Genomic DNA, 25,613 nt, shown 5'->3' with positions numbered 1-25,613 from the left:
CATCCTTCACCATGATGTTACTGTTGTGTCTGTCGCCGATGCCCAGAATGAAAGTGGCCACACAATAGCCAGCGCAGGACCGTGTAAACAAGTCGATGGCCATGTCGTACCTATTAACACAGATGATTTTGTTATAGGGTATTTGATTTGCGCATGGCACATTCATTTTAAATTTAAATGGGGAATAATAACAATGGCCACTCACATCTCGCCCTTGTTCTTGTCTTTTAGCCACTGATGCAGCGTTGTACTGTTAAACTGCAGTGCCCCTTTTAGACCTCCTTTACACTGAATCTGCATGATGGTGTGGGAACTTCTCACTACCTCGATGAGACCCACGCAGTCTCCAATAGACAAGCAGCCATAGGGGAGCATTCTGGGATACAAAAGAGTTTTGTTAATGCAAAATTCCACATCTTCTCAAGCTCACTCAAGATTTGGCTGCAGGGAAATTAAAAACAACTTAGCATTAGTATTTGGTTAACTACAAGTATTTGGCTAAACAGCGTTTTGGTTACCAGGCAAGATGTTTTCCCATTACGCCCACATACCTCAGGTCCAGCCCCTGATTTTGCCAAATGTTCTCCATTATTCTGATGATCTGAAGTGTCAACATATCTTGACGCAGATCTAAGGCGAGATAAAGTTTTGTTTTTTTTTAACCATACAACATGGCGACATACTAAAAGTGAAATAAAAAAGAAAATAAAAATCTTACCATCCCCGTTTTTGAAGATGATCTCATTGTTTTGGAAGAGAAGTTCAGACATGATGTCAGGATTTTCCCAGTTCAGCCAGAGCGGTCTCTTGGCAGAGGACATGATTCTGCAGTCTTCAAGTCTAACATGCAAACAGAAAAAAATTAAAATTAAAAAGAGTGTGGTCAGATTTGGTTTTTGTGTGTTTTTTTGAAGAGACGTCTCTTGTGCTCAATAACAAGCGGTAAAACTAATTAATAATCACATTCATCACTCCGCTGTCACTGACAGTTTGGCCGTATCATGCAGGCTTAAAACACAAGTTAAAATGAAGGATATTTATTTCAACATGTGCATTAAAGAGCTAGTAAATTAGTAAACAAACGTTGTTTTGTTCCTAATTATTTAATGTATGTGACAAGAAGTTGAGATTTTTGTTGGAAACCATGCAAACAAAAAGTTTAAAAGAACAACACTTATTTGAACGTGAGGATTTTGCAACATTATACTGAAACGGACATCTGCGATCCAAGCTGGTGCTCACCGTAGGTTACCCAGCTGGTGGGCAGGGTTGAGTGGAGAGGTGAAATTCTGGAGTGCATCCATATAGTCCGGTCGCCTCATCTGCTCCACCAGGAACTTCATTTGCACCTGAAAAACCGAAACCAATACCCGTTTTAAAAAAAAGGTCCATCAATACTTAAATATAAATTTTTTAATGTTAACATCAGGGAAGTTAATGACCTCAGAATTTCAATACATTTTTGGGGATTATTCTATTATTAATCAATTAATCAATAATAATAATAATAATAATAATAATAATCTATTTGTTAATAATTCTCCATAATTGTATTATATATTAAAAAGACTGATCATTTTTTCTCAATATTAATTACTTCAAGTGAAATTGGTGATTTGCAGTCATTCAGTCTCTGTAAATTAATTTTTATCAAATTGCAAATTCTTAAAATAGTCCATTTATCCAACAGCCGCTTATTTGCTTTTTTTAATCAAGTTCCATCAATAATTTTTAATTTCAGTTTATACATTCCCAAAGTGATTTACTGATTCCTTAAATGCTAAAATAATGAGCATCACATTTGAGCCCCCATAATGAGGAGCTTCTCACAATGAAGCACAGAAAAGCCATCGGCAAGTTAACCTGATCCAAGTTTTTCCTCAGCAAGCACAAAACAACTTAATTGACCAATAAACTTTAAGCTCACATTCATTACGTTAACAACACTGAGTGGGAAGTTTAAGGTAACGGCTCAGTGCTTTTTAAGGATCACCTCACAGAGTGGATGTTGTATCCTCTGTAAATCTAATCTAACAGCTACGGTTTCATTTGCAGCGTACGTAAAGAGTCTCCTTATATAACCTCACGTGCCCATTTACCTACCTACTTATAGGTGACTGAAGAAGGTCAAAGGCTGAGTTTACCTTCTGAGTTTCATCCTTCTTCTCCTGTTTGAGAATGTCTGTGAGGTTGATGAGCTTCTCCATGGCTTCCACCTGTCTGCTCAGGTGCTTCAGGTACATGCCACATGCCCGACAGTACGACTCCAGAAGCAGACCGAACCGCTGACTCACGGTTTTATTGTGCATTTCTGACCTGCCACCAAACAAATTAGGTTAGAACTGAACTTTCATTTGGAGCTTCAAAAATATCAGGATATTTAGGTCAGTTTATGTAAAACCCTCACAAGAAAAAAAAAACTAAAAAGATAACAAATAAAGGGAAATTGCTCACTTCAAATGCCAAAAGAAGAAGTGGCCAATCCTCTGGTTGGTAAGAGCTTTTTTCAGCAGAAATCGCACCAGTGGATTATCAAGATACTGCTCATACTTCAAAACCTTGAAATGAAAAGCAAAACAAAACGATCAAATAACGACATATATAAAAAACAACTGAAAATATCAGTCTTACCTGAACCAGCTGAATGAGGTACTGCGAGAGTTTGTCATCGGTCAGATACTTCTCAAGGCACCGAACTGCAAAGTCTCGGATCATTGGATCAGGATAGTTACAGTCAAGCAGCTCCATGGCTTGTTCTGGCTTTATTGCGGGCCAGTCTTTGAGAAGACAATACATCTGTGCAACTTCATCCCTGGAATTCCATTTCACTGCCAGGAGAATCTTTGGCAGGATTTCTGGAATATTTACACAATACTGCCTAGATGAAAAAACACAAATACAGTTTTGAATGTAATTAAATTAACTCGTTTGCCGATGGACACCAAAATGAAGAGAGCTTATGGGGGCGTTGGAATACCTGTGCCTCCATAAGAAGTCTTTTTCCTGCTCAGTGATCTCAGAAAGCGGGTCCCTGTTGCTCAGCTGACGGAGTTGCTCTATATCCGCCTCCGTCATGGCATGGTCTCGAGCCAGTCTACTGCTCTGTTAGTCAGATAACAAACTCTATTAATTCAGAGAAAGCATTTCACAAAGAATGCTGTTCTTGGAAAGGAATGTGTAACAATTACTCAACAATATTTAAAATATCACAACATTTACACACACACAAAACTGAGAGAAAGAGCTTTTTCCCCCCATTTTATTTTATATACACATTTGATTAAAATGTAATAGTTATAGTATATACTATAATATAAAACTGTTATTTTACATTATACTAATATTTTAAATATTATTTTGACTGTATTTTTGAACAAATAGACATCTGTTATCATTAAACCACCTCTGTAGAAGTGACACCTTAATGATTTTTAACAAAAAAGCAGTAGTTCAAATTGTTGAGTCGGGAGATAAATCAACAAACGTGTTTTGAAAAAGCAAATAAAAGTAGACTTTCACTGCTATCTCTTCTATCTATCACAGAATAAAATAAACGAGCATGATCATTAATAACAGGAATAATGACTCATGAGGTGACCGTAGAGAATGACATGGTGAGATGTTTCTCATGCTCCACAGGCTTGTAAAGGGTATTAATAGCAGCAGGAAGTGTGTCACTATAATTAATTAATTAGGATGTGTGTCTGTAAGCTCACCTGTCCAGACTGGCAGTAATTGTATCCCATCTCCCTGGATATTATCCAGTTAGCGTGATCCTCAATCATGGACGTTTCAGGGAACTTAACAGGTGAGCTGAAATGGTCGAACTCCAGCTCTAGACATGGGGTTTCCTAAAGCAAAAATAAAGAAAGAAATACATTAATGAAAAACACAGCCGAACAACAGTAACTAAATAACACTTGACTAAGAACTAATACGACTTAAGCCCCTATGCCGTTACGCTCCTAAATTCTTTATTTAGGCCACTAAAGGAAGATTTTTCCCCAAATTAAAAAAAATAACCAATTAAAACGACACTGAATAAACAGATTTAGACCATAGGCTGTTGATTAACCATGTCACCTCAGATTAGACAACACAGAGGAATCGTATTAGAGCTTATCAAAGTGGTTTAGTGCTCAAAGACGTTATGCAAGAGAGGAAACCTTATTAGGGTTGGAACCCGTGACCCCAATGGGGTTGAGGAGGTCTTCAAGGCCGTGTGGTACTGGCCACAAGTTCAGTGCCATCTTTCCTGAGACCAGAGTGTGTGTGTAGTCAAATAGGTTGACATTTCCCCAGGCCAGTGGACAGTGCTCCTGTAAAACAAAAAAATATATATTTTTTATGTCTGATGGAGAGCCTGCAGGTGAGAACATACAGAAATATTTTTCTACTTTTGGAGCCGTGATGTGCCAACTACGCTCTTCCTGTCTGACATTGTTTGCAGAGGAGCTCCCACATTGAGCTTTTTGGCCTGCTGGATGTGCACAATTGGATTGTAATCCTAATAGTGTTACTTTACAATAACAACACTACGGAAAAAGCAAGTCATTACCTCTTTTGCCCCCTTCCTTCCTTTCACAGAGCAGATGGAGAGACAGAGGCGAGCAGCCCGGGGGATGTCGGGAATGTACATGTCATAGGTCAGCCACTCGTTCCACCTGGAAACAAAGAGAGATAAATGTTATTCCTAGAATGCTTTCAGTTTTTAAAACGTATCATCGTTTAGCATTTTTCAACACTTTAACACATAAATGAGGGGGATATTTTGAAATGAGCGAGGTGGGGTGTTTATGCGCCACAGTGATTACCAAGAAAAATTACACTTTGTCTCAGAAAGACTGCAGACTCATGCACCCGTTTGACTTTTAAAGCCAACATAGCATGTCTGCATACTTCACTTTGGTTTTTACTACATGTTTCTGCTATAGCAAAAGATAGAAAAGTGAATTGCGATTTTAGTTCAATTCGCATTTATGAGAAAACATCATGATCTCCAGACTTTTTCCACAGAATTGTGAGTTTAGATCTCGCAACTGCACTTAATTAATTCTACGCATTAATACGAAACGAAATGGAGTGTACCAAAAACAACTTAAACAAATGCATTTTGTAGTGCAGATGTATTTAGGCTCCTGTTAAAAAAAAGGTATCAAATCAGAATTCTGTCCACAAAAAGTAAAAAAATGCATTTGCAAGATTTTGCAAAGAATTAAAAGTTTCCTTGGTGGAAACAGGCTTCCCTTGGATTTTGCAGACACTTTCTCTCAGTAATGAATCAACTGCAGTATCAGAAATGACAAGTGATCACATGGTACCTTGGGTTTGAACACGGCACACGCTGTGTGTTGACATTATCACACAACTGTTCTCCGCCATGATAGATCCCCGTTCGGACATAAATCTGAAACGAACGGCAAAAACCTATGAGAAAACAGCTTCAAGAAAAACGCTAGTGCAGAAAGGTCATGCAATTATTAAAAAGAAACACACCAGCAGCTTCCTGTTCTTTCACAATGTGAAACTTCTGCTAAGGTACCAAACATCTCCCAAGCTTTGTGTAATAAAAGACTTACAGAACGCAAAGAGACTTCAGCTACCCACCTTGTCAATGTCCCGAATATTCACATTGACATATGTGGCGCAGAGAACCCGTATCCTTAGTGTACTGTTAATGGTCCAGAGGGATTTGGTGGAGGCCTCTCCGTTCATGTAAGGCGTGGCGGTGGAGATCCGGCGGGCGTAGGAGGGCATGGTGAAGTTGTCCATAGGCAGCTGAGAGTAAAGACTGTCCTTGGACATAAGCATGAGGTTTGGCAACCGACCAAGCATAATGCAACTCCGTACATACTGACAGAACGAGAAAGAGAGAAACAGAAAGATTTCGTTTGTAAAGCCACATAATCAGCACATCTCAAGCACTGTAAAGTCATCCAAAACGTCTAGAGTTATTTTTAGTGTTCTAAACACTAATTTTGGCAGTACTTTTTGTTGGGATAATACAAAACTTCAAATGCAGCCGGATACCGAGACTACTCATTTGCATTCTGTGTACTGGCTGGTTTCAAGATAATGAAAGCATGAGACAAACACATGACCAGCGCCAAAACCCTTAAAAAAAAAAAAAAAAAAAAAAAAAGACGTTTCAGATGGCTAATTAACCAGTGCCCAAACCAAAAATATGCATTAGATAAAAGCAAAACAGTAAAACAGAAACTGCATACAAAGAATAGCAGTTATTCAAGAACATGTATGCCAAAATTTCCCAAATACCTTGTATTGACTAATGGGGTACTTTTCCAACAGATACTCATCACAGCCACAGACTTTTAGGATGTATTTGCCCTGATATTCTTGCACGCACATCTTTAGCTGCTCGGCTGACAGCAGCATGCTCCTGGTCTTCTTCCTGATGGCTTCAGCGATCACCTGCTCGGGTACGCAGTCGTGATTGATCTTAAGTGTGTACTTTTGCTTGTCGTTGTTGGGAGAGACGATCACCCAGATAACGACAATGATTTGACCTAACACACAAACAAGAAGATCAGAAAGTTAACACGAATAGCATTTTTGAATTGATTTCTTCAGGCATCAAGCATGTGAGAACAAACAATTAATCCCACATGGCTACTCAGCGTGTTAAAAAGAAAGGCTGAATGTTGAATACATCCCAATGAAGCTGTCAGGAAATTAATGTAATGGAGTTGTTGTGCATACATTCCTCCAGGCTAAGAGGAAACAGAGGACAAAAGCTAAAAAACAAGCATCACATGCTTCATGACTACTACTACTACAACACAAGCCCATTCACATAAGAAAGAAAACAGAGTTGCTGCAATACAAAACCTCCAAAAAAGGCTCAACACTTTGAAAATTACTATTGGCTATAACCCATAAAAAAACATTCCATGTAATTTTTGATTTGATTACCACAGCCAAAAGTGTTGACTGTTTTTAAAGTACCTGTTAAATAATGTATATATAGACTATAGACTATATATATATATATATATATATATATATATATATATATATATATATATATACATATACACACATTTATTTTTTTATATATTTATTAATTAGATATTAAAGTCTTAAAACTTAAACTAGCAACTGAAAAGAATGGCACAATATATACATTTCATCAGGAAGGGACCTAGAAGTTGAGTTCTGCTATCTCTGCCCACAGACATTAAACTGGAAATGCATAAGTAGAAGTGCGTAGAAAAGCTGTCTCACTTCGAAAGAACTAAGAACGTCATAGCTCAAGAAAGACTTTTTTTTTTTTTTCCTCTTGAATACAACTTTAATTTACATGGTCAACCATCACTGATTATTCTGTAACATGAAACAACCCAAAACAGTCCTATAAAAGTACAAGCATACCTTTGTCTAATTTGCCATATATATGCTTTGGAAGCTCTGGTGAAGACTCCACGTTAGGAGGATAAACATATAGCGCTCGACTGTGTGCCCCACTGGCATCTCGTAGCTCTACTGAGTCTTTGCAGACGTTAAGAATATTTCTCCTAAAATCCTGCACCTCAGGATCCTTCACTAGATCAAACTCGCACACTGGCATACCGATGGCAAAACCTGCAAAAAAACAAACACACACACACACACACACACACACAAAAACAAAAATAACACCATCTTAGAAAAGGGTCAGATTCAAACAATAATATTCACAGTTTAGAGTCAGTAAAAATATAGTATTAAAAATAACAGTATAACCATAATATTGTGAACAGCATTACAATTTTAAAACAACTAATAACCGTTTTTATATATTTTAAGAATTTTAAAAGGTGATTTACTGCTGTGATGGCAAAGCTGAATTTTCATATCATTGCACCTTTGTTACTTAAACGTCTTCAGTATCACATGATCCTTCTGATATGCTGATTTGCCATTTAAAAAAAACATTTCTTCTGACTAGCAACATTGCACAAAGCTGTGCTGCTTAATATTTTTGTGAAAACAATATTTTTGTATTGTTTAACGAAATGGCGGTTCAAAAGAACAGCATTAATATTATAATAGCCTTTGCTATCAATTTGATCAATTTAATAAAAACATTTGCTTTTGAATGGTAGTGCAAATTTACAGAAATAAATCTGTCAGAACTGATTTTAAATTAATCAAAAATGCTTGTTTCAAGTATTGCATTTAGCAAATAAAAGAAAAAAAAACTGCTCATGTGTAGCCTTACCGATTTCTCTGTTGAGGATTTTTTCCTCTCTGTTTCCTACAGGTTCAATGACCTTCAGAAAGGGCTGGAATAGCCGAAGGTCGCAAAGTCTTCTCGTCTCGTCGTAGAACTCCTCACGCTCTGCCTCTTGCGTTACACTGACGAAAATATAGGAGGTCTCCTCCTGAAGCAGGTGATGGAGGGGGTACTTCCTAGCCTCTTTAAAGAGTTCATGTTTGATTGTAATGAGAGTGGCCTCCCGGAGGCACTCTAGTGTCAGGATCATGCCATTGGGCAGTAGACAGTCCACCAGAATCCTGGGGGGCATCAAATGAATGCCCCATAGCTCTCCCGAGGAGGGTCTTGGAGGCATGATGTGAAGTCCTCACAATTTTTAAAAGGAAAAATAAAAATCTCCAACCTCCGCTTCTCCTGAAGGGGAACAGGACGAAAGGTATGTTTTGGCAACATGCATTGTTTTTAATAAACTACACGACGGGACAAAATGTTCAGCACTGCAAACTACACCTCAGACAAACAAGTCCGCATGAAAAACAGACTTAGGTCTTAAGAGACTAAGTCAGTAACAAACAGAATCATAGATTTGCACACAAGCATATAAACTTAAATGTAACAATGGTGATAGATACTCATTAACATATGTTATATATACACACTCTATCAGTTTGGGGTCTGTAAGATGTTTCCTCAAACATATTAAGCAGCACAACCGTTTTCAATATTGAAAATAAATTTGAGCAGTAAATCAGCATATCAGAATGATTTATGAAGGATCATGATGCTGAAAATTCAACATTGTTTCACATGAATACATTTCAAAGTATATTCCAAAAAAACAGTTTTAAACTGTAATAATATTTTAAAGTATAAGAGCGTAATAGCCTTCTTTCAAAAAACATTTAAAAATATCTTACCAACCCCAAAACTGTGAATGGTATCTAAAAGACACAAACTAATACTAAACCATGAAGACAACAGCCATTTAATGCAGAGGTCTCATCACTTACGTCAGTCTTAAAAAAATACTTACAGGAAGTTCAGAAATGACAGAAATGTATCACTCTGTGAGAGAGGAGTGATATTTCCACACAACATAGAGCCAAAAACATTTGGCACTTCACACTGTAGTGGATGACTTGTTTTTTCTTGCAAACATGTGCCAACAAAAAGACACCCTTATGCATCTCCTGGGTGTAAGGCAGCTGAAAGTCTGACAAACAGCATCTTTCACCGTGTTAACGTGTGATCTGAAATTATTGGATTTTAAAACTAGGCCATGTGAGAGGAACACGTCAGACCTTTTGTCCTGACTATGCTCTTATGCTGTTCTTCCAGTTTACTCATGTAAAACACCATGCAAATGTTTATTACAGAGCTTTGTAAACCTTGGTACCGCCACGGTTGTAACCACCTCATGCCTTTACACTTTTTATTGCTTAATTTTTACAGTTAAAATAAGGAGAAAAAAAAAACACTGATGACTTAATAATTTCATAACATTCTGTATTTTTGCTTACCTTGGTGTGATGTCAGGGCCACATGTAAAAGTAAATGTCCATCATAGTTAGGCCTCCAGCTTGTTTTAAAACTTCTCTTCAGATCCACTGAATTATACCGTCTGTGATAACAGAAAGAAGGATAAATAAGTGTCAGTGGAAAGTGGACCAGCTCGCTCAGTTTAGCCAAAACAACTCAAACGACACCCATGCCAACCACAACAAACCTCCACAACAGTGTTTAGAGTGACAGAGATGGGAAGATAATAAGATTAAGAGGTTTATCATTCTTGCATATGAATAGACTAAGCCACAATGACAGAGAACCACTTGATAAAATTAACTATTTAGATGCATAAATCAAATTTATTACAGTAACTTGTTATATCATTCAACCTTATTAGTTAAAAAAAAGTCACTAGTCAAAACAAACACACCGCAATCATGACAGAGCAGAAACATATTAATATAAGGACTACAAACCGGGTTAATACTACACCTAAACAAGTGTTTCATAAACAAACAACCCGGAATTTATAACATGAACTTACTGAAGCCTTTTAACGTATTGAAACACATATTATAAACGTAACATTATCTTATTAAAGCAGAAACAGTATTGGAAAGCTCACATACATGACATAATTAGCCAGCTAGCAACCCCAGACAAAACATACTAATTGGAAAGAAAACCCCCATTTATATTTGTTAAAGAGTTTAAAAACTCCACAATGAAAGGAAATCAGAGTTGGCGTGTAACTGAGTCATTTAAGACGGATTATTTCTTTAAATAATAAGATATTGATTCCTTTAGCTGCCTAGCCGCTAGGCTAATCCGCTATGGCTAGCCCGATAACTTTAGATAAAATATGCTGTAATATCCCGCCAATGACGCTTCATTGGATTATACTTTGAAACGAAACATACTTATTAAAAGACCACCAGCGCTGTTACTCAAACAATAAATGAATAAACACACATCTCACGTTTATGTGTATAGCTAAGATGGGTACGTACCGACGAGTTGTTGTGAGGCAATCCGCTGTTGGTGTTCAGTCGCTCGGTCAGGGCTGTAAATCCAGCGCGGGGCTTTGCCGGGCCTCTAGCCGCCCCGCTCTGACACGCACCGCCTCTCCATCATCACAGCAGCAGCGGCGGCGGATCGCGAGCAGTGTTTTCACACGAATCATTCATCACTGAGGGAGAAAGACACGATTCATGCTGTCCGATATCCGATGGATTGGATAAATACCGTCAAGAACGCTGTCACGATGGAATAAGGGAGGATCCTGTGAATAAATAAGCACCAAAGTGGCCGGATAGGTAAGAGGGAGGGTGACTGGCTGCTAAAGAGGGAGAGGGACAGAGAGCGAGGATGACAAACCCAGTGAACTCCTTTTTTTCCCGATCGATCATCCCACTGTGGTATAGGATAGCCATATGTTCAGCAAACACGTGCCAAACAAGCAAAATAAAGTGTCGATCTTTTGAGGACCCCCCAGAAATAGTAAATGTGATATTTATGCCAGTTTCGGACGGCAAATGTATGCATATGCAAACGAAAATGTGCCTTTATACAGACTGTTTGATGCTACAGGCACACGAGAATTGCAATTGCATAAATAATAATGAATGTTAAATGTATTAAGGAACGGGAATGAAAAGACAGATGTTTAAAATACTAAACTAAATAGACTGCAGAAGCAATTTTCGTCGTCGTTGTCTTTACAGACATGCAGTTTGTTTTTATTTAATCCATACTGATTCAGATCTCGACCATTGCGCATTTAATCATATATTTATAATTAAAATAGTTTGTTTACTGACTCAACTGTGCATTTATTTATTTCCATTAGAGTAAAATTTCAGATGAATTATACTCTGTATTTTTTTTATTATGAATGACTGAATTACTTAGTTAAAAGTCAAGGTCAAGGTCCTTGCTAAAACATATTAGAATAAAACTCTCATACCTAAAAAAGTTTTCAGAATTAATCGTACAATATATAATCATATTGTTTATTGTTCCAATAAATTATTTGCTCTGTAGATCTAAATTGTTTTTTTTTTCTCAAGGAGCAAAGAATAGCCTTGTAAATCAAGCTGAATAAAATACGAGTATTTACATTTAATAGCACCCGCGGAAAGCACGATTGTATTTAAACTGTACAGATATTAATAATGAAGTACACTACCTCAAGTAGACTACTTCACACACCGTTTGTCAAGTCACAGGCTCGCGCATCCTCTCTTTGCGCGTGCTGTTGAATCGTCAATCAGATTCTCACTTCGATAGGAGATGGACTGTACCAACTAGGCCGAGGGAGACTTTAATGTAAATCGCACTGTATTCCCGACCAGCGGAGCTGTGATTAAGAATAGCGTTTTAAACGCATCTGTCATCTTAATTTAAATCGTCCGCTATCACATGCATACAGCGTTTCCCACCTATTTCTGCTGTTTTTTTGAACCGTATGCGATTACGAACACCCCCCCGCTGGACGCTTGAAGCATGCGGCGCGCGTCTGGCTGGAAGAAGTTGAGCAGCAGAGAGAGCTTGGAAGGATGCAGGGAAGATGGCGATGAATGTAAAGAACAGGGATGCTTTTTATCCGAGTGCCGACTATTGCGATATCTACACTTCCCAGCCCGTGAACTATGGAGATTGCAGCCCTTATTTCCCTCGGATGACAGGTAAGATGAGACAGTGTTTTCGACATGATTTTCAGTGCATTGCGTTATAACTGATGCTCTGCATCAAATTGCGCTGCAATGGTTCGCAATAGGAGTTTATTAGGGACAGATCTTTATATTTAAATAATGGTAAGATTCATGAGACGAATGGCAGGCTAACTACTGACAGATGAACATGAAGGAACCTATCTGCATTGCTGAAGGACCACGGCACATCAAATGTTAATGGAAGAGTACACGACTAACATATTCTAAATCTCACTGAAATTCATCAAGTACAGCTTTTGTATTTTATGGCACTCTGTTTCTATTATATGATACGTTGCTTAAGCTCTGCTTGGATGTTATGTGTATGCAAGTGCAAAAATTATGCATACTAGCTTTTTTTAATATATGCTTTTCATGTGGACTAATAGCAAGTTTATTTATTAAATGCAAAATTATGCAGAATAGAGTATGAGGCAAGTTGAGTGAGGTATCTGGTAGGTTCTGGCCATGCTTATTGTCACGCTTTAGTCTAGATTACATATAAAACCAATAAATAATATATGAAGGGACATTTAAAATAATTGATCTTTTTTGGCTAAACATCCCAGTCAGAGTCTTTAATGTCACAATTTGCAGTCCATGTCCTCAGAAGACACAAGGTTACTACTGAGGGTTTTATTCAAGAGGACTCCTTGGCAGTTGCTTAATGTTACATCTAACCAGGCCATACAGGATATAGACATGCTCAATTTGGATTTATTTTACTTGATGGCACAATCATGGAAGCAGACAGTGAGACACCACGCAAATCTGATAAAAGTACTGAAATGCATCTGCCAAAACAGAAGGATGAAACGTGCGATGATCATAATAAACGTCGCAAATGATCCTTAAGCACAGAGAGCAACCATGCATGCAATGCATTTATTCTGACTTTAATAATTGATGCTGTAAAAGAAGAAATATACAATGCACGAACAGCTTAGGAGTGTTTTGCAGCAGTGAGTGGTGTAAAACAACCTGGAGCATCAAGTGATAGTACTGCTTTACCTTCTCATGTGCCCTGCATACCTTGCATTATAGATGCCCAAGGAGAACAGTCCTCCCTAAATATAAAAATCTTTGTTCTTAGTCCTGATGAAAGAGCAGATGTTCGTTGTCATGCTTCAACTAAACTTTGCATTGCGTCCAAAGACGGTGGATTTAATCCGAATGGAGAGAGCAGGTATGTGTCCCTGACCTTGAGTTGAGACTGTAGGTACTACTTAGACCTATTTCTGGGCTTGAATTCTCTGATGACCAAGAGATATCAGGTTTGTTTTCAGGTCAAAAGAAGAGGAGTATAAAATGGTAGGACACTATTTTTTAAATAGTGTAAATGATGACGCGGAGGCAAGTACAAGTAAGACTACAAGACTACTAGATGTTCTTCTTTCATAGCCAGACCAAAGCATCCAAACACAAGCATTTAGTTTTCTAATAGAATAGTTCACTCAAAAATATATATATGTGCTCTAAATTAACTTACTTTCGGACCATCGCTGATGAAGATCAGTTTGGAGGAAGCAACATTATGGATTACGGGCTGGAATTCTGGCCAGAAGCAACCGCTTGAAATTTGTACAAAATTTTAGTAGCTTGTTTTTTTTTTTTTTTTTTTAAACGCTGACATTTATTGATGGACTGGAGTTGTGTGGATTATTGTAATATATTTATCTTTTTGATTCTGACAGCACCAATTCACTACAGATGATTCATTTGTGATGTAAGTAATGCAAAATTTTTCCAAAGCTGCTTTTTGAAGAAACAAATATACATCATCTACATCTTGACTCACATGAAAATGAGTAAAATACTTTGTAACACAATAGAACCCCTGTTTAAATGATCAGACTTTGACAAAATCTGGGGATGGGACTTGCTTGACCAAACAACTGAGGACGAGGAGAGCATGTGAGACTTGCTAGAACCTATTTTTATTGAAAATGAAATATTTAAAACGGAAATACATTAACAGCTCCATTTATGGATATAAACATTTGGATATTTAAGAATTCCCGAAAAGGGCTTTCCAACGCTGACCCCGTCCAAGCAACCGGAAACAGAACCATTTGGCACATTCTTATGTCTATTTTAGCCGGCTGAATCATTGTTGTCATGATCCCCTCGGTACTGATACACTGGAAATATCACACAGCCACAAAACAGCTGACTCTCCAACCCCCCACTCGCTCAGCCTCAGATCTGCAGAAGCGCCAAACATGAGTTCGGGAAGCAGGAGTCAGTCCTAATCACATCTGCAGGAGTCCATACTGGGAAGATTCGCTCTTTCATTCATATATCCGCTCTGTTATTAAAATAGATCATTTGCGGTACTAATGTGTGGCTTTTACATCTCTGTTTCATGTAGCAGAGGAGCACCGTTATGTTTTCTTTAAATATGTAGGAATATGGATGTGGACTAATGTGGACAGCTCTGAACATTTGGTTTTGAAGGAATGTACTGGATGTTGTTTGAGTTCGCTTTTGATTTCAGTCTTTGGTATCTTAAAAACATTGAGATCTCTTCCGAAACACTAAAAGAGCCCAGTCCTTTTTTTCATCAGAAGAATCACCTTAGAAGCAGGAGACAAAAGCATTTAGTTTTCTTTACATTTACTCTCACTGCTGTGAGAACAAATCGAGATATTAGCAAGATTTAAGAGGAGTAAGAAACTGTTCTCATACATGCCAGTGAGTAATAAACTAAACTTCTCTTTCATGTCTTATTGCGCTTAAACACAGAAGTTTATTTCAGGCAATCAGGCAATTATGTTATCCTTTTTACGTCATGGAGGAGTGATTTCTCTTTTTTTTTTGCACTTGCAGAGAAAGGCTTACCAAAACATTTTTTACTTGGTTGTTCTTTTTCATGTTTTCTAGGCTGGTATGCACCGGTGACCCTTATTTACTCACTCTGACACCTAAATTCTGTCATTTGGCTTTCCAGGTCCGGACCCTATTCTCAAACCGCCTCTTAGTTTGATATGTCAGCAGCCACCTCAGCCTTTCCAGGCCATGACCCCGACCCAGAACCTCAGTCCTCCGCCGGTGATGATGTCTCCGGATCCCTTGCGGTTCCCACACTGCTCTCCTCTAGCCATAAAGCCGCCCACTCACCTCCAGTTGCCGCCCACCCCTCCCATCCCAGCGCCCCCCGTCCTCAGTCCCAAGCCCCCCGAAGAAGACGCTCAGGCGCTGGGTTCTGACCAGGAAGCCACTCTGGAAGAGCTTTGCAAGCCTCTGTACTGTAAGCTCTGTAACGTCACTCTCAACTCTGCCCAACAGGCTCAGGCACATTATCAGGTAATCTAAAACTCATGTTATGATCCATGAAATGTGTAAATATGATTATAGAAGAGTGAATGATTTTGCATTCTGTGTTTATGTCAACAAAGTGGTTTCGGATTGCGCAACGCCTGATGACACCAAAATAATAGTTTGTCTTGAATGATACTGTATGTTTAGAAATCAGGAGTTTTTACTTTCAGTTTTGGTTTCTTTCAGTTAGTTGTTTTTCTTGAGAGCCTAAGCACTGGTTTAAATCTTTGCTTCAACGAAAAAGAAAGCATGTAATCAATCCTTTGTTTGTCTGTAGGGGAAAAACCACAGTAAGAAGCTGCGCAATTTTTATGCTGGTAGCCAGCAGCCACCTCCAATTAGAATACCAGAGGTAGTAGAGCCTGTTTCCCAGCAACCCTCAGCCACTCCACCCACAGATTCTGCAAATGTGACTGCCAACCAGGTACTTATGACTCTTATCTGGTGCATTTCTGTCCGAGCAAGTGTGGGCTCTTTTTCAGGCTGTCTGCAAGTAGAACTGAACGATGCGCATTTAATTATTAAAAATGCTGTGATATTCCTAGCTATGTAAAAAGTAAGCACGTCAGTAGACTAGTTTAGCATGTTTCTTTGTCTTGCATTATTGATGTGGCATCAAACGTAACTGCAAACTATTGGAGTCCCTAAGCACCAATCCCAGTCACCAAGTGCGTTCTGCTTTGAAGTGGACTAGTGACGTTTATATGGACAGACCCTCGACTCATCGATTTTCACCAAGGGAGTTAGTCTACTTCCTATATACGCTTCAGGCTGCTCTACAGACCGCAATGCGATTGTGCCGTCGTCGCGAATCGCGTTTGATTTACTCCCACCCCAAACAGATTCAGTTCAGTTCGATAATTAATAAAGCGCCACAGCGGATTCCGAGTGTTCAAGGACTAAAGTCAATCCATTTTAGCCCATTGCATGGGTTTCACGAGCAGTGAGCACTAGTGCAACATAGGAAATTATGTATATCCGAGTCAACGAGACGGAGAAAAGTTAGCGAAGGAAGAAAAAAACGACCTGGAATGCAGCTACAATTACATTTGCTCAATCAATTAATTACATTTTTGAGGGGCAGAAATACACTGTACCAGCCACATCTTTAAAATAAACAGCACAAAAATTATTTAGATTATTTCCAGGAATTTCAAACTGATTCAGCAATTAATTTTCACTCCGAAAAATTTGGGATCTATAAAATGTTTAAATGTTTTTTGAAAGCAGCTCACTAAAGTTCCATTTATTTGATTAAAATACAGTAAAACCGTAATAATGCGAAATATTATTACAATTAAAAATAATTGTAACATTATATTTTTTGCATCATTTTTACATCACAAAAAAAAAATACTGAGCCCAAACCTTTTTAATAGTTGTTTACGTACAATGCGACATATATATCATCAGCTTAAAATGATCAAGATATTTAGATACCGGCTGCTTTATCATCCAGCCCTATCAGTGAATATCTTTAAGTGCAGTTTGATCATGCGGTGTCACTCTGCAAGCGTCCATTCACCGAGCCCGGTGTGATAGTAATCAGAGACGTCCCTGTAGACGCGCACCTTTCATCGCTCTACTCTTTCTAAAAGCTGTACTGTCATTGTCCCGTCTGCAGCCACTCTCTAAGGGCGCTAGCCGGGTCATACTGGCCACGGAAAACGACTACTGCAAGCTGTGTGACGCTTCCTTCAGCTCTCCCGCTGTGGCCCAGGCACACTATCAGGGCAAGAACCACGCCAAAAGACTGCGGCTAGCCGAGGCGCAGCAGAACGCCACGTCCTTGTGAGTCTGTCACACCCACGCGCTCCCAGATAAAACAGCCGTTAAATGTGGAAAATCCTTCCGTGTTTGTGGGCGGCGTCTTTTTTTTAATGAGACATCATGCAGTCGGCATAACTCATACGCTCATTTGAATCTCACCCTCAAATCTGGACAAAAAGAAAATCCACGTACACATCATGCATCAACTAGTAGGAAGTTTTGCGTGCGGGAAGAAGGTTTCCTGTTAGCTTAATCTTCAGGCTGTTTTTGCATTGATAAGTGGGACGCTCGTTTTAATGTCGTGTGTTTAATGTTGGGCTGTCCTGATAACAAGCACAGGAAGAGCCATCCTGCATTCCAGACGTCCGATTGTATCTGAGCAAGCATGTTAAGCTCAGCTAGTTAAGCTAGGTTTGAATACCTCCCATTAAGTAATTTGGAACAAAACAAAAAAGCTTAGTTATTGTTAAAAAAAAATCGATATCATTGTTCTAGGTACTGTACACTACAAGCAGCAGGGCTGGTTGAAAATATATGCCACGCACTGGTGATATATTTATTCTTGATTATCTTAGAGATTGCCTATTATTTGACCACTAAACTATTAATAATATATATTTTTCATTTAAACTATTTTATGACCTCTTCTTGCTTTGTTACTTGCAAGCAAGCGTTTTAATATTGAATTTAAATTTCATTCGCAAAAATTAATTTCCACGAATCAGTTTAAACCGTACATTTGAATGACTGAAAATTATGAACTATTGAACTGTTCACTTGTATCATTTTATTTATTTTGAAATTATTGCAGAATGATTGTACAGGTACATTTTTATTCATCCATATATTCTAATATTTTTGAGGAAATAGTTATTGTAGGTTTTGCAACAACATTTTCAAATTGTATCGTTTTATTCGTTAATGTAAGTGATAACAAATTCTAATTCTTCATGTTTTTGCACGTTAAAATAACTTTTGTTTTAATATAATACTGTGAATACATCATTATTGCAATTTAGATGATTTCACTTAAATATTTGGATTAATCTCAGAAACAACGGATTATATAAAAACGGCTGACATATATAAGATATATTTCATAGCCATACTAAGTGGTTAAGCATGTTTTCTTGTCATGTGTTTTCCAGAGACTTGACCAACACTCAGAGACGGCCACGGAAAGAAGGATATGAGTACCGATTAATGAAGAACCGTAGGGCTCATATCAATACTGCCATGCCAGGTACTCGGCCTACACAGATTGATCTCAAGCCATAGTTTAGGAGGGATAGATTTTTGCCGTAATGTTGAGACTACCCTCGGGTTCGGTTTTCTGCCCAGTGGTCCAAGCTGTGGTGCAAAAGCTCCATTTGCGATCAGTGCTTTGGCAGCAGAGCGTTTGGCAGCTGCGCGTGTGAGTTTGCCAGCCTGTGCTAATGTAGTGCAATGTGCTAGTCTCGCTAAATGCAGGCCAGACGCCAATGCTTTGGTCTATGTAAGCCGATACTCCACCCCACGTCAGCCCGGGCTCACGAACGTCACCCACACGATGGCAGATCTCAGTCACACACATGCCCCCATTGCCCTGCGCTCCTGTCCTCACATGCGCACAAAAACACACGCCATTGCATTCTAGTTGCATTCGGGCTTAGCATGCGATTATTATTTTATCAACTGGAAAAATAACTAAATAAATGCTTTTTTTTAGACTGCAAATGTGCATTTGCTAAATGAGTGTATCGCTCTACACCGAGATGCACTGGCAGAGGGCTGATGTTTCCCTCGGATGAGAGTCATCTGTCTGTGTGTGTGTGTGTGTGTGTGTGTGTGTGTGTGTGTGTGAGAGTTCACCTCAAAATGAAAATTCTGTCATTAATTACTTACCCTCATGTCGTTCCAAACCCGTAAGACCTTCGTTCATCTTCGGAACACAAATTAAGATATTTCTGAAGAAGTGTTGTGTTTGCGATGCATTGCATTGCGATGCTCTTCAAAATGGCGGAAGACGTACAGTAACTCAGGAGAAAAGAATGGTGGAGTAAATTAAGTTATTTTTGTTTTCTTTGCACAAAAAAAGGATTCTCGTAGCATCGCAAAACTGAAGTTGAGCCACTGATGATGACTGTTTTACCATGTATTTACTATGTTTATGGAGGGTCAGACAGTTCTCTGATTTCATCAAAAATATCTTAATTTGTGCTTGGAATGACATGGGGGTGAGTAATCAATGACAGAATTTTCATTTTGGAGTGAACTGGCCCTTTAAATATATAAATTAAATGATACACATTATACACATGCTTCTCAGAGTTACAGAAACGTCTTAAGTGAACTGAAAGTTCTGAAATATGCATGCATTTATTAAAAATGGTGATTTTACAACATAATAGGACTTGTACGATTGAAATATGCTTGGTTTTTAATTTATTCTTGCAGAAAACTTGCCAAATCCGAACTGTCCGGACACCGATTTGCATTAAAAAAATATATAAGTGTAGTGTGTTTATACTTTGGTATAAATGCACCTTTGCTGAATCGAAGCGTTAACTACTTCTGAAAAAAAGAATATGTTTTTGTGAAAATTAGCACATAAACCCTTTTCGGCGTGACTTTGCATTTCATCACCTTGTAATATCCGCTTAGTCACGTACCATTCATTCACACGACCTGACTTGTTTTCTGTGCCGTTTCAGGCCCGTACTACAACCCGCGGCCGAGGCAGCGTATCCCACGAGACCTTGCGATGTGCGTCACACCCAGCGGGCAGTTCTACTGCTCGATGTGTAACTCGGGTGCCAGCGAGGAAGCGGAGTTTCGACTGCACCTGGAGAGCAAGCAGCATAAGAGCAGGGTGTCCGAGCAACGCTACCGCAGCGAGATGGAGAATCTGGGATACACTTAAGAAAAGCAGCCAAAGTGATCAGTGATTCCCACGTCCTGAAGAAATAATCGTGCAATCCTTGAAGTAGCCGGTTTCCGTTTTAAAACGAAAGACGACTTTGTCATTTTGTTATTCTAGAAGTAATTTATGAGCTAAAATTCAGAAACACTGAAAAAGTGTTTTATATTTTAGTGCCATTAATTGGTGGCGCGGACATTTTAGGAAACATTATTAATAAGAGATATCTAACAGAAGGCTTCGAATGCTCATGTGCACAGATTTAGGATCAACTGGCAAATAATTATAATTTACTTATAATTAACCTAAAAGTACTAAATTCTTATCCTAAATCGTTTGAGCAAGTACACGAATATTAGAATATACCGCTCTGGATTATACTTTCAGTATGATACAAAACAATACTTTCAGTATTTATGTTTATGTCTAGCGTTTTTTTTATTATAATTTATTTAATTTTAATGTCTAACGTGCTTCAGAGAGGTGATGAGTGCAAGTGTTTTTTTTTCTCAACTGTGTTTGCGTGAAAAAGGGACGAATCTAGCAGCAATCCGTTTCCTGCACAAGCAGAAGTGGCAATCCTGCTCGCTCTGAGCCGTAGATTCACTGTGTTTCTTCAGGAGCTACAGAACGGACGCCGCCGTTCTGCCGATCGAGACTGCATTCCCTGGAGAATCCTCAGCGTGGGTCTCCGGCGTGCCTGCTGAATGTACCACGAAAGCGATGACAATAGATCTACGTCCGTCTGGCTTTGCACATGTTTACTGGATGTAGTGGGAGATTTGCTCTATTTTGGGGGTGTACATCTGATATATTGTTAACCAGCACGCTTCGGTGCGAGATTATTTGGGTGATTGTTGTTTATTTTCATCTTGGATTATCCCCAGGGAATCTCTCGCCACACTAAAGGGTGGAAATGGGAAAACATGGCTATTTTTAATGAGGTCCATGCCTCCCATGCCCCTTACCTCAGTCACGACCCTCTGAAAAGTTGGCCTGCCGAAGCTTATCTGGGAAACGCTTTTCTATTTTAAAATTTTATTTCAAGTATTTACTTGGCCTTTAAAAAGAATAGTTGAAAATTTGCTGAAGTTTAATTCACCCTCAGGGCATCCAGGGTGTGGATTGAGTTGGGTGCTTTTCAGAACAGATCTGGAGAAGTTTAGGTCACTTGCTCACCGATGTATACTTTGCAGTGAATGGGTGCCGTCAGAATGGCAGTCCAAAAAGTTGATTAAAAACCGCAATAATCCGCAGGTAATCGTAAAGCGCATCAATTAATATCTCGTGAAGCAATGCAGTGTGCTTGCAATAAATAAACAGCATTTAATGCATTTTAACTGAAAACCATAACTTCTAGTCAAAATATTAGTCATGAAAAAAAATCCGTCCAATTTCCATTTCCAATTTTTCCAGCCAAGACCACTTTTTTCCACTAGAGAAAGCATTATTATAGAAAGAGGACTGTAATTTTAAAGGTGAACCTGACTTTACCATGTTTTAAGTGATATAATTAGGTCCCCTGAGCATCTACCAACCAAGGAAACGTGAATAAGATCAACCCAGTAACTTTTGTTTTAGCAAGCCTTTTTCTGCAAGCGTCTGAAAAAACGAGAACGTCTTTATCTCGCTCGTCTCAAAGGGACATCATTATAATATTACCTCCCCTTATAATGTTTTCACCTGCTACGCGGTCATTTTGATTTCAAATGCCATGCAAACAGAGCCTCAAACGAGACAGGTGAGCAAAAAAAACACGTGATGTCCTTCCCAGCTGTTTACCTTCACAAACATAACCGACTGTAACTCGTGTGTTTTTAACGTAAACTTGTGCGTGAATGAGAATTTAGTTTAGTACTCACGCGCTTTAGATATATCCACTCAGAAAACCATATATCAGTTTAAACTGATGCGATTTAAAACGCACGATTCGAACACGATAAACATGATAACCGTGTTTTTAGCAGGTAGTGGCCGCAAAGCCGTATTCTGGAAAAGGGGGCGTGGAACAGCAGCTCATTTGCATTTAAAGAAACAGGCACCGAAATCAGAGCGTTTGCTTCCACTCAGAATAGGTATTTACAAAATGGCATTTAAAACTTTACAAACACATTCTGAGGACACCAAGTTAAGGTGTGTTTATTATAAACGCGCAGCTTTCCACTTTACAAAATGTTACTTTTATCAACTGTTTGGACTCTCAATATGACGGCACCCATTCACTTCAAAAGATCTATTGTCGAGCAAGTAATGTAATGTTACTACATTTCTACAGTTTTTTTTTCAGATAAAGAAGCATGCTAATTTATATCTTGGATGGCCTGACAATTAATACATTTTCTGTACAATTTGTGAACAGTTCCTTTAAGTCTTTAAATTGAGACAAGTAGAAATTTTAGATGCTTTATTTTGTTTGTTCACGGCCGCATGATTTTATACATTAACATCACTCCTCCCCAACTGCAGCACTTAAAACACTATAAATATTTTATAAAAGACAATTTAAATATTGTGAACAGAAGAAATGGCCCAGTTTTACTCTGGCTGTTTTGTTTTGTTGCTATCAATAACTCCAAATAAGCTATAAAACCACTCTTCAGAGTTGCAGTCCACTGTCCCTAAATGAGATTGCAATTATTTTCTGGTTTAGTGTTATTTCTGCATGGGGTTATTGCTGCTTGTAAATAAGAGGGTGACTGCAGAAAATGAATTGCACTGAAGAAATGGAAAAGACGGTATCGTAATAAGTGGAGCCACGCTATAGATTATTACAAAGACATCTATGTTCATTCGAATCAAATGTTTACAGCTGGAATCATCACAAGGGACTTATGGGAGCGCCTGACGGACTAATGGACGCAGCGGAGCAGTGAAGTCATCTTAAATGTGCCTCCGAGTATAAAGCCTACTCAACTGTGATGTTGAACATTTCATGTCGTTCTGCTTTGCATATGTTTCCAGTAGGAGGGACTCCCGAGTAACGAGTAATGTTTCGCGTACTCGAATACTGACCGTTTATGTTGAGCTCTTTTATATAAATGTGGTGAGATGTTGCATATGTACATATTGATAGAATTTCAAAAGGTGGCGTTTTAAACACGTTAAATGTTACTCCGGCACGCTTGCGAGGTGCAGATTATCCCATGAAACGCACCACTCATCGTCAATTTGGTGATTTGACGGTGGAAATGATCTGCAGTGCGGAAGTAGAGCGGAAAGGCTAGAGGAACGCTTAGATCCAGGGAACGGGACGAAACTCGCATCGTCCTACGTGAGCGCTACAGCTATATATATTACACAAAAATAAACTGCGGTGGTGTTTTCTGCTGGTAGCCAGCCATCGCGCTCGCTCCCAGGGATTCACCAGAGGCAAGCCATATCCTGTTTTGTGTTTTGGTGCGGTCAGGAGATTTTGACCCTATCTGGAAACGGACCTTCCCAAAGGACTCCAGCAGGGACACTGGGATCTCCCCCGACCCGAGGGACAAACCCGACCTATTCCCTTCAAGCCAATCGCGATTTTTATTTTTCCACCCCATCAATAAATACCTCTGTTTTAATTCACACCGAGAGTCGTATTTCACAAATGTTTTCTAAAGGATTAGCAGAAGCATTTTATTTTGGGGTACGTCGAAATAAAATCTAGCTGTAGTGCCTTTTGAAGACATGTTCTTATATAACGGTTGCCTTTTCACGTCCATTAAAGGCCTGAGTGCAATACAGATGATGTGATATTTATCTGACTTCTTCCTTTTCTTCCCCGTTAAATAGTGGTTCAGTGTCTTGAATGTCCAGTACAGAACATTTTAACTTCATTGTAGAGAGTCCCGGAACTCGAATTTTGAATGCAATATAATGTATTAATAAATTTAATTACAGAACAAGTACTTTTTGTCAGTTTATGTATTTGTCATACATCCATCAGGGATTAAGAAGAAAGTCAATTATTCTGTCTGGAAAGTTTAGTTCATCCCCTTGTTCGATGTGTGACCATGAAACTGACTTTATATTATATTTCCTTTTTTGGTTTTTGTAAACGTGGCCTGCCGCTGATTTTTGCCGATTGCAATTTTCTTTCTAAGAACTATACAGCGTGCAACCAAACACTTTTAAAAAATAATGTGACTGAAAGAGGTGGAAATAGCAAACGAGCTGAAAATGGGTTTCAAAACAGTTGCCTTTTCCGACTGTTTGTAGTTTTTTATCGCCTAAACTTATTAAAGGTGCCGTTCGCACATTGCATTGTTTCAACCAATTCAGTTATAATAAACAGAAACTGTAGAGTGGTTACTATTCAGATAAATTCAGAGTCCATCCAAAAACAAGGAAGGGTTACTTTTAAACATGAAACCTAACCACCAAGCAAAAGGCAAAAGGCTATTTTAATGAATGAGTCATTTAGTCAAATACCTTCAGAAACGAGGCAAGTGTCTTTGTTTATGAAGGTGTTACATTGCTAATGGGGATCATTGACTTGTTTCATTCAAAAACATGGATAAATCACTGAATATATATATATATATATATATATATATATATATATATATATATATATATATATATATATATATATATATATATAGAGAGAGAGAGAGAGAGGCCTGTGTGTATTTTAATACAATTCCATTAATAATTATAGTTTCATCATCATCCTTATTATGTATATATATTTATATATTATATATATTTTCACTGCAGTCATTGCAAAATGAAATGTTCCTCACATACAGCTTCCTATTTAATATGCAAATGACTCTTACGAGCCGACCCCCCCTCCGCTCATGTTTTCAGGAGACCACAACACGGTTTCTGGTTTTGAAAATCATGTCATTCTCAAGCGCCCTGCCGCTCGCTCAAAGGTCTGTGGGACTGCAGTCACGCTGAAATGAGTGGGATGCATTGTACAGGGCCAAGTCAACTGACAAACTTGTGTCCTGCGTTTTTACGGCGTGCATGGCTGGGGCCCCGCGGGATAAGTGACAGCTGGAACGGGGAACAGTAAGGCTGGGAATTCCAGCGGCATCAGCTGAGACGAACAGATGTGAAGGGCCCCGACTCTAATAAACGGTGTTTTTCTTTCTGATCGCCGCTGTGTCATTTTTCACAAGAGTTAAGGTCCTTTTTGTCGTTTTTATTGTAGAATTTGACTTGTTTTGGTGACCGTACCATTTCTTTTGAGTGGTAT

At 38.7% G+C, this 25,613-nt stretch overlaps 2 protein-coding genes across 4 annotated transcripts in view; one reads left to right on the top strand and one right to left on the bottom strand.

Annotated features, from left to right (window-relative positions):
- The window catches only part of pik3ca (phosphatidylinositol-4,5-bisphosphate 3-kinase, catalytic subunit alpha), an 18,324-nt gene extending 7,451 nt beyond the window's left edge, over positions 1–10,873 (bottom strand). The window contains exons 1-19 of the mRNA XM_043251355.1: positions 10,735–10,873; positions 9,739–9,839; positions 8,222–8,632; positions 7,393–7,602; positions 6,277–6,527; positions 5,608–5,853; positions 5,322–5,407; positions 4,559–4,664; positions 4,167–4,319; positions 3,717–3,851; positions 2,978–3,102; positions 2,632–2,878; positions 2,455–2,558; positions 2,145–2,316; positions 1,243–1,349; positions 719–840; positions 552–630; positions 206–376; positions 1–110 (exon numbers count right to left, since the gene is read on the bottom strand). The exon at positions 1–110 is cut by the window's left edge and continues 8 nt beyond it. Of these exons, the coding sequence (XP_043107290.1) occupies positions 1–110; positions 206–376; positions 552–630; positions 719–840; positions 1,243–1,349; positions 2,145–2,316; positions 2,455–2,558; positions 2,632–2,878; positions 2,978–3,102; positions 3,717–3,851; positions 4,167–4,319; positions 4,559–4,664; positions 5,322–5,407; positions 5,608–5,853; positions 6,277–6,527; positions 7,393–7,602; positions 8,222–8,573 (2,776 nt within the window). The 5' untranslated portion in view covers positions 8,574–8,632; positions 9,739–9,839; positions 10,735–10,873. The remainder of the gene's footprint in view (positions 111–205; positions 377–551; positions 631–718; positions 841–1,242; positions 1,350–2,144; positions 2,317–2,454; positions 2,559–2,631; positions 2,879–2,977; positions 3,103–3,716; positions 3,852–4,166; positions 4,320–4,558; positions 4,665–5,321; positions 5,408–5,607; positions 5,854–6,276; positions 6,528–7,392; positions 7,603–8,221; positions 8,633–9,738; positions 9,840–10,734) is intronic.
- Positions 10,874–10,909: 36 nt separating this feature from the next.
- Positions 10,910–24,313, top strand: zmat3 (zinc finger, matrin-type 3). Of its 3 annotated transcripts, none has more exons than XM_043251357.1 (7): positions 10,910–11,040; positions 12,229–12,411; positions 15,389–15,744; positions 16,037–16,183; positions 17,384–17,550; positions 18,678–18,772; positions 20,223–24,313. In XM_043251357.1, exons 2-7 carry the CDS (start codon positions 12,294–12,296, stop codon positions 20,429–20,431), a joined length of 1,092 nt encoding a protein of 363 aa, XP_043107292.1. In that variant the 5' UTR covers positions 10,910–11,040; positions 12,229–12,293; the 3' UTR covers positions 20,432–24,313. The 3 variants fall into 3 exon arrangements, with proteins under 3 accessions (XP_043107292.1, XP_043107293.1, XP_043107294.1); XM_043251359.1 differs by lacking the exon at positions 10,910–11,040 and adding an exon at positions 14,133–14,164 and having other exon boundaries at positions 12,278–12,411; XM_043251358.1 differs by lacking the exons at positions 10,910–11,040; positions 16,037–16,183 and having other exon boundaries at positions 12,158–12,411.
- The last annotated feature ends 1,300 nt before the right edge of the window (positions 24,314–25,613 follow it).

This window comes from Puntigrus tetrazona, chromosome 11 (genome assembly GCF_018831695.1).
Source record: "Puntigrus tetrazona isolate hp1 chromosome 11, ASM1883169v1, whole genome shotgun sequence".
In the NCBI taxonomy this organism is placed as follows: Eukaryota; Metazoa; Chordata; class Actinopteri; order Cypriniformes; family Cyprinidae; genus Puntigrus; species Puntigrus tetrazona.
Note: the sequence above shows the minus strand (reverse complement) of the source record. Positions and strands in the feature narration are given on the sequence as shown.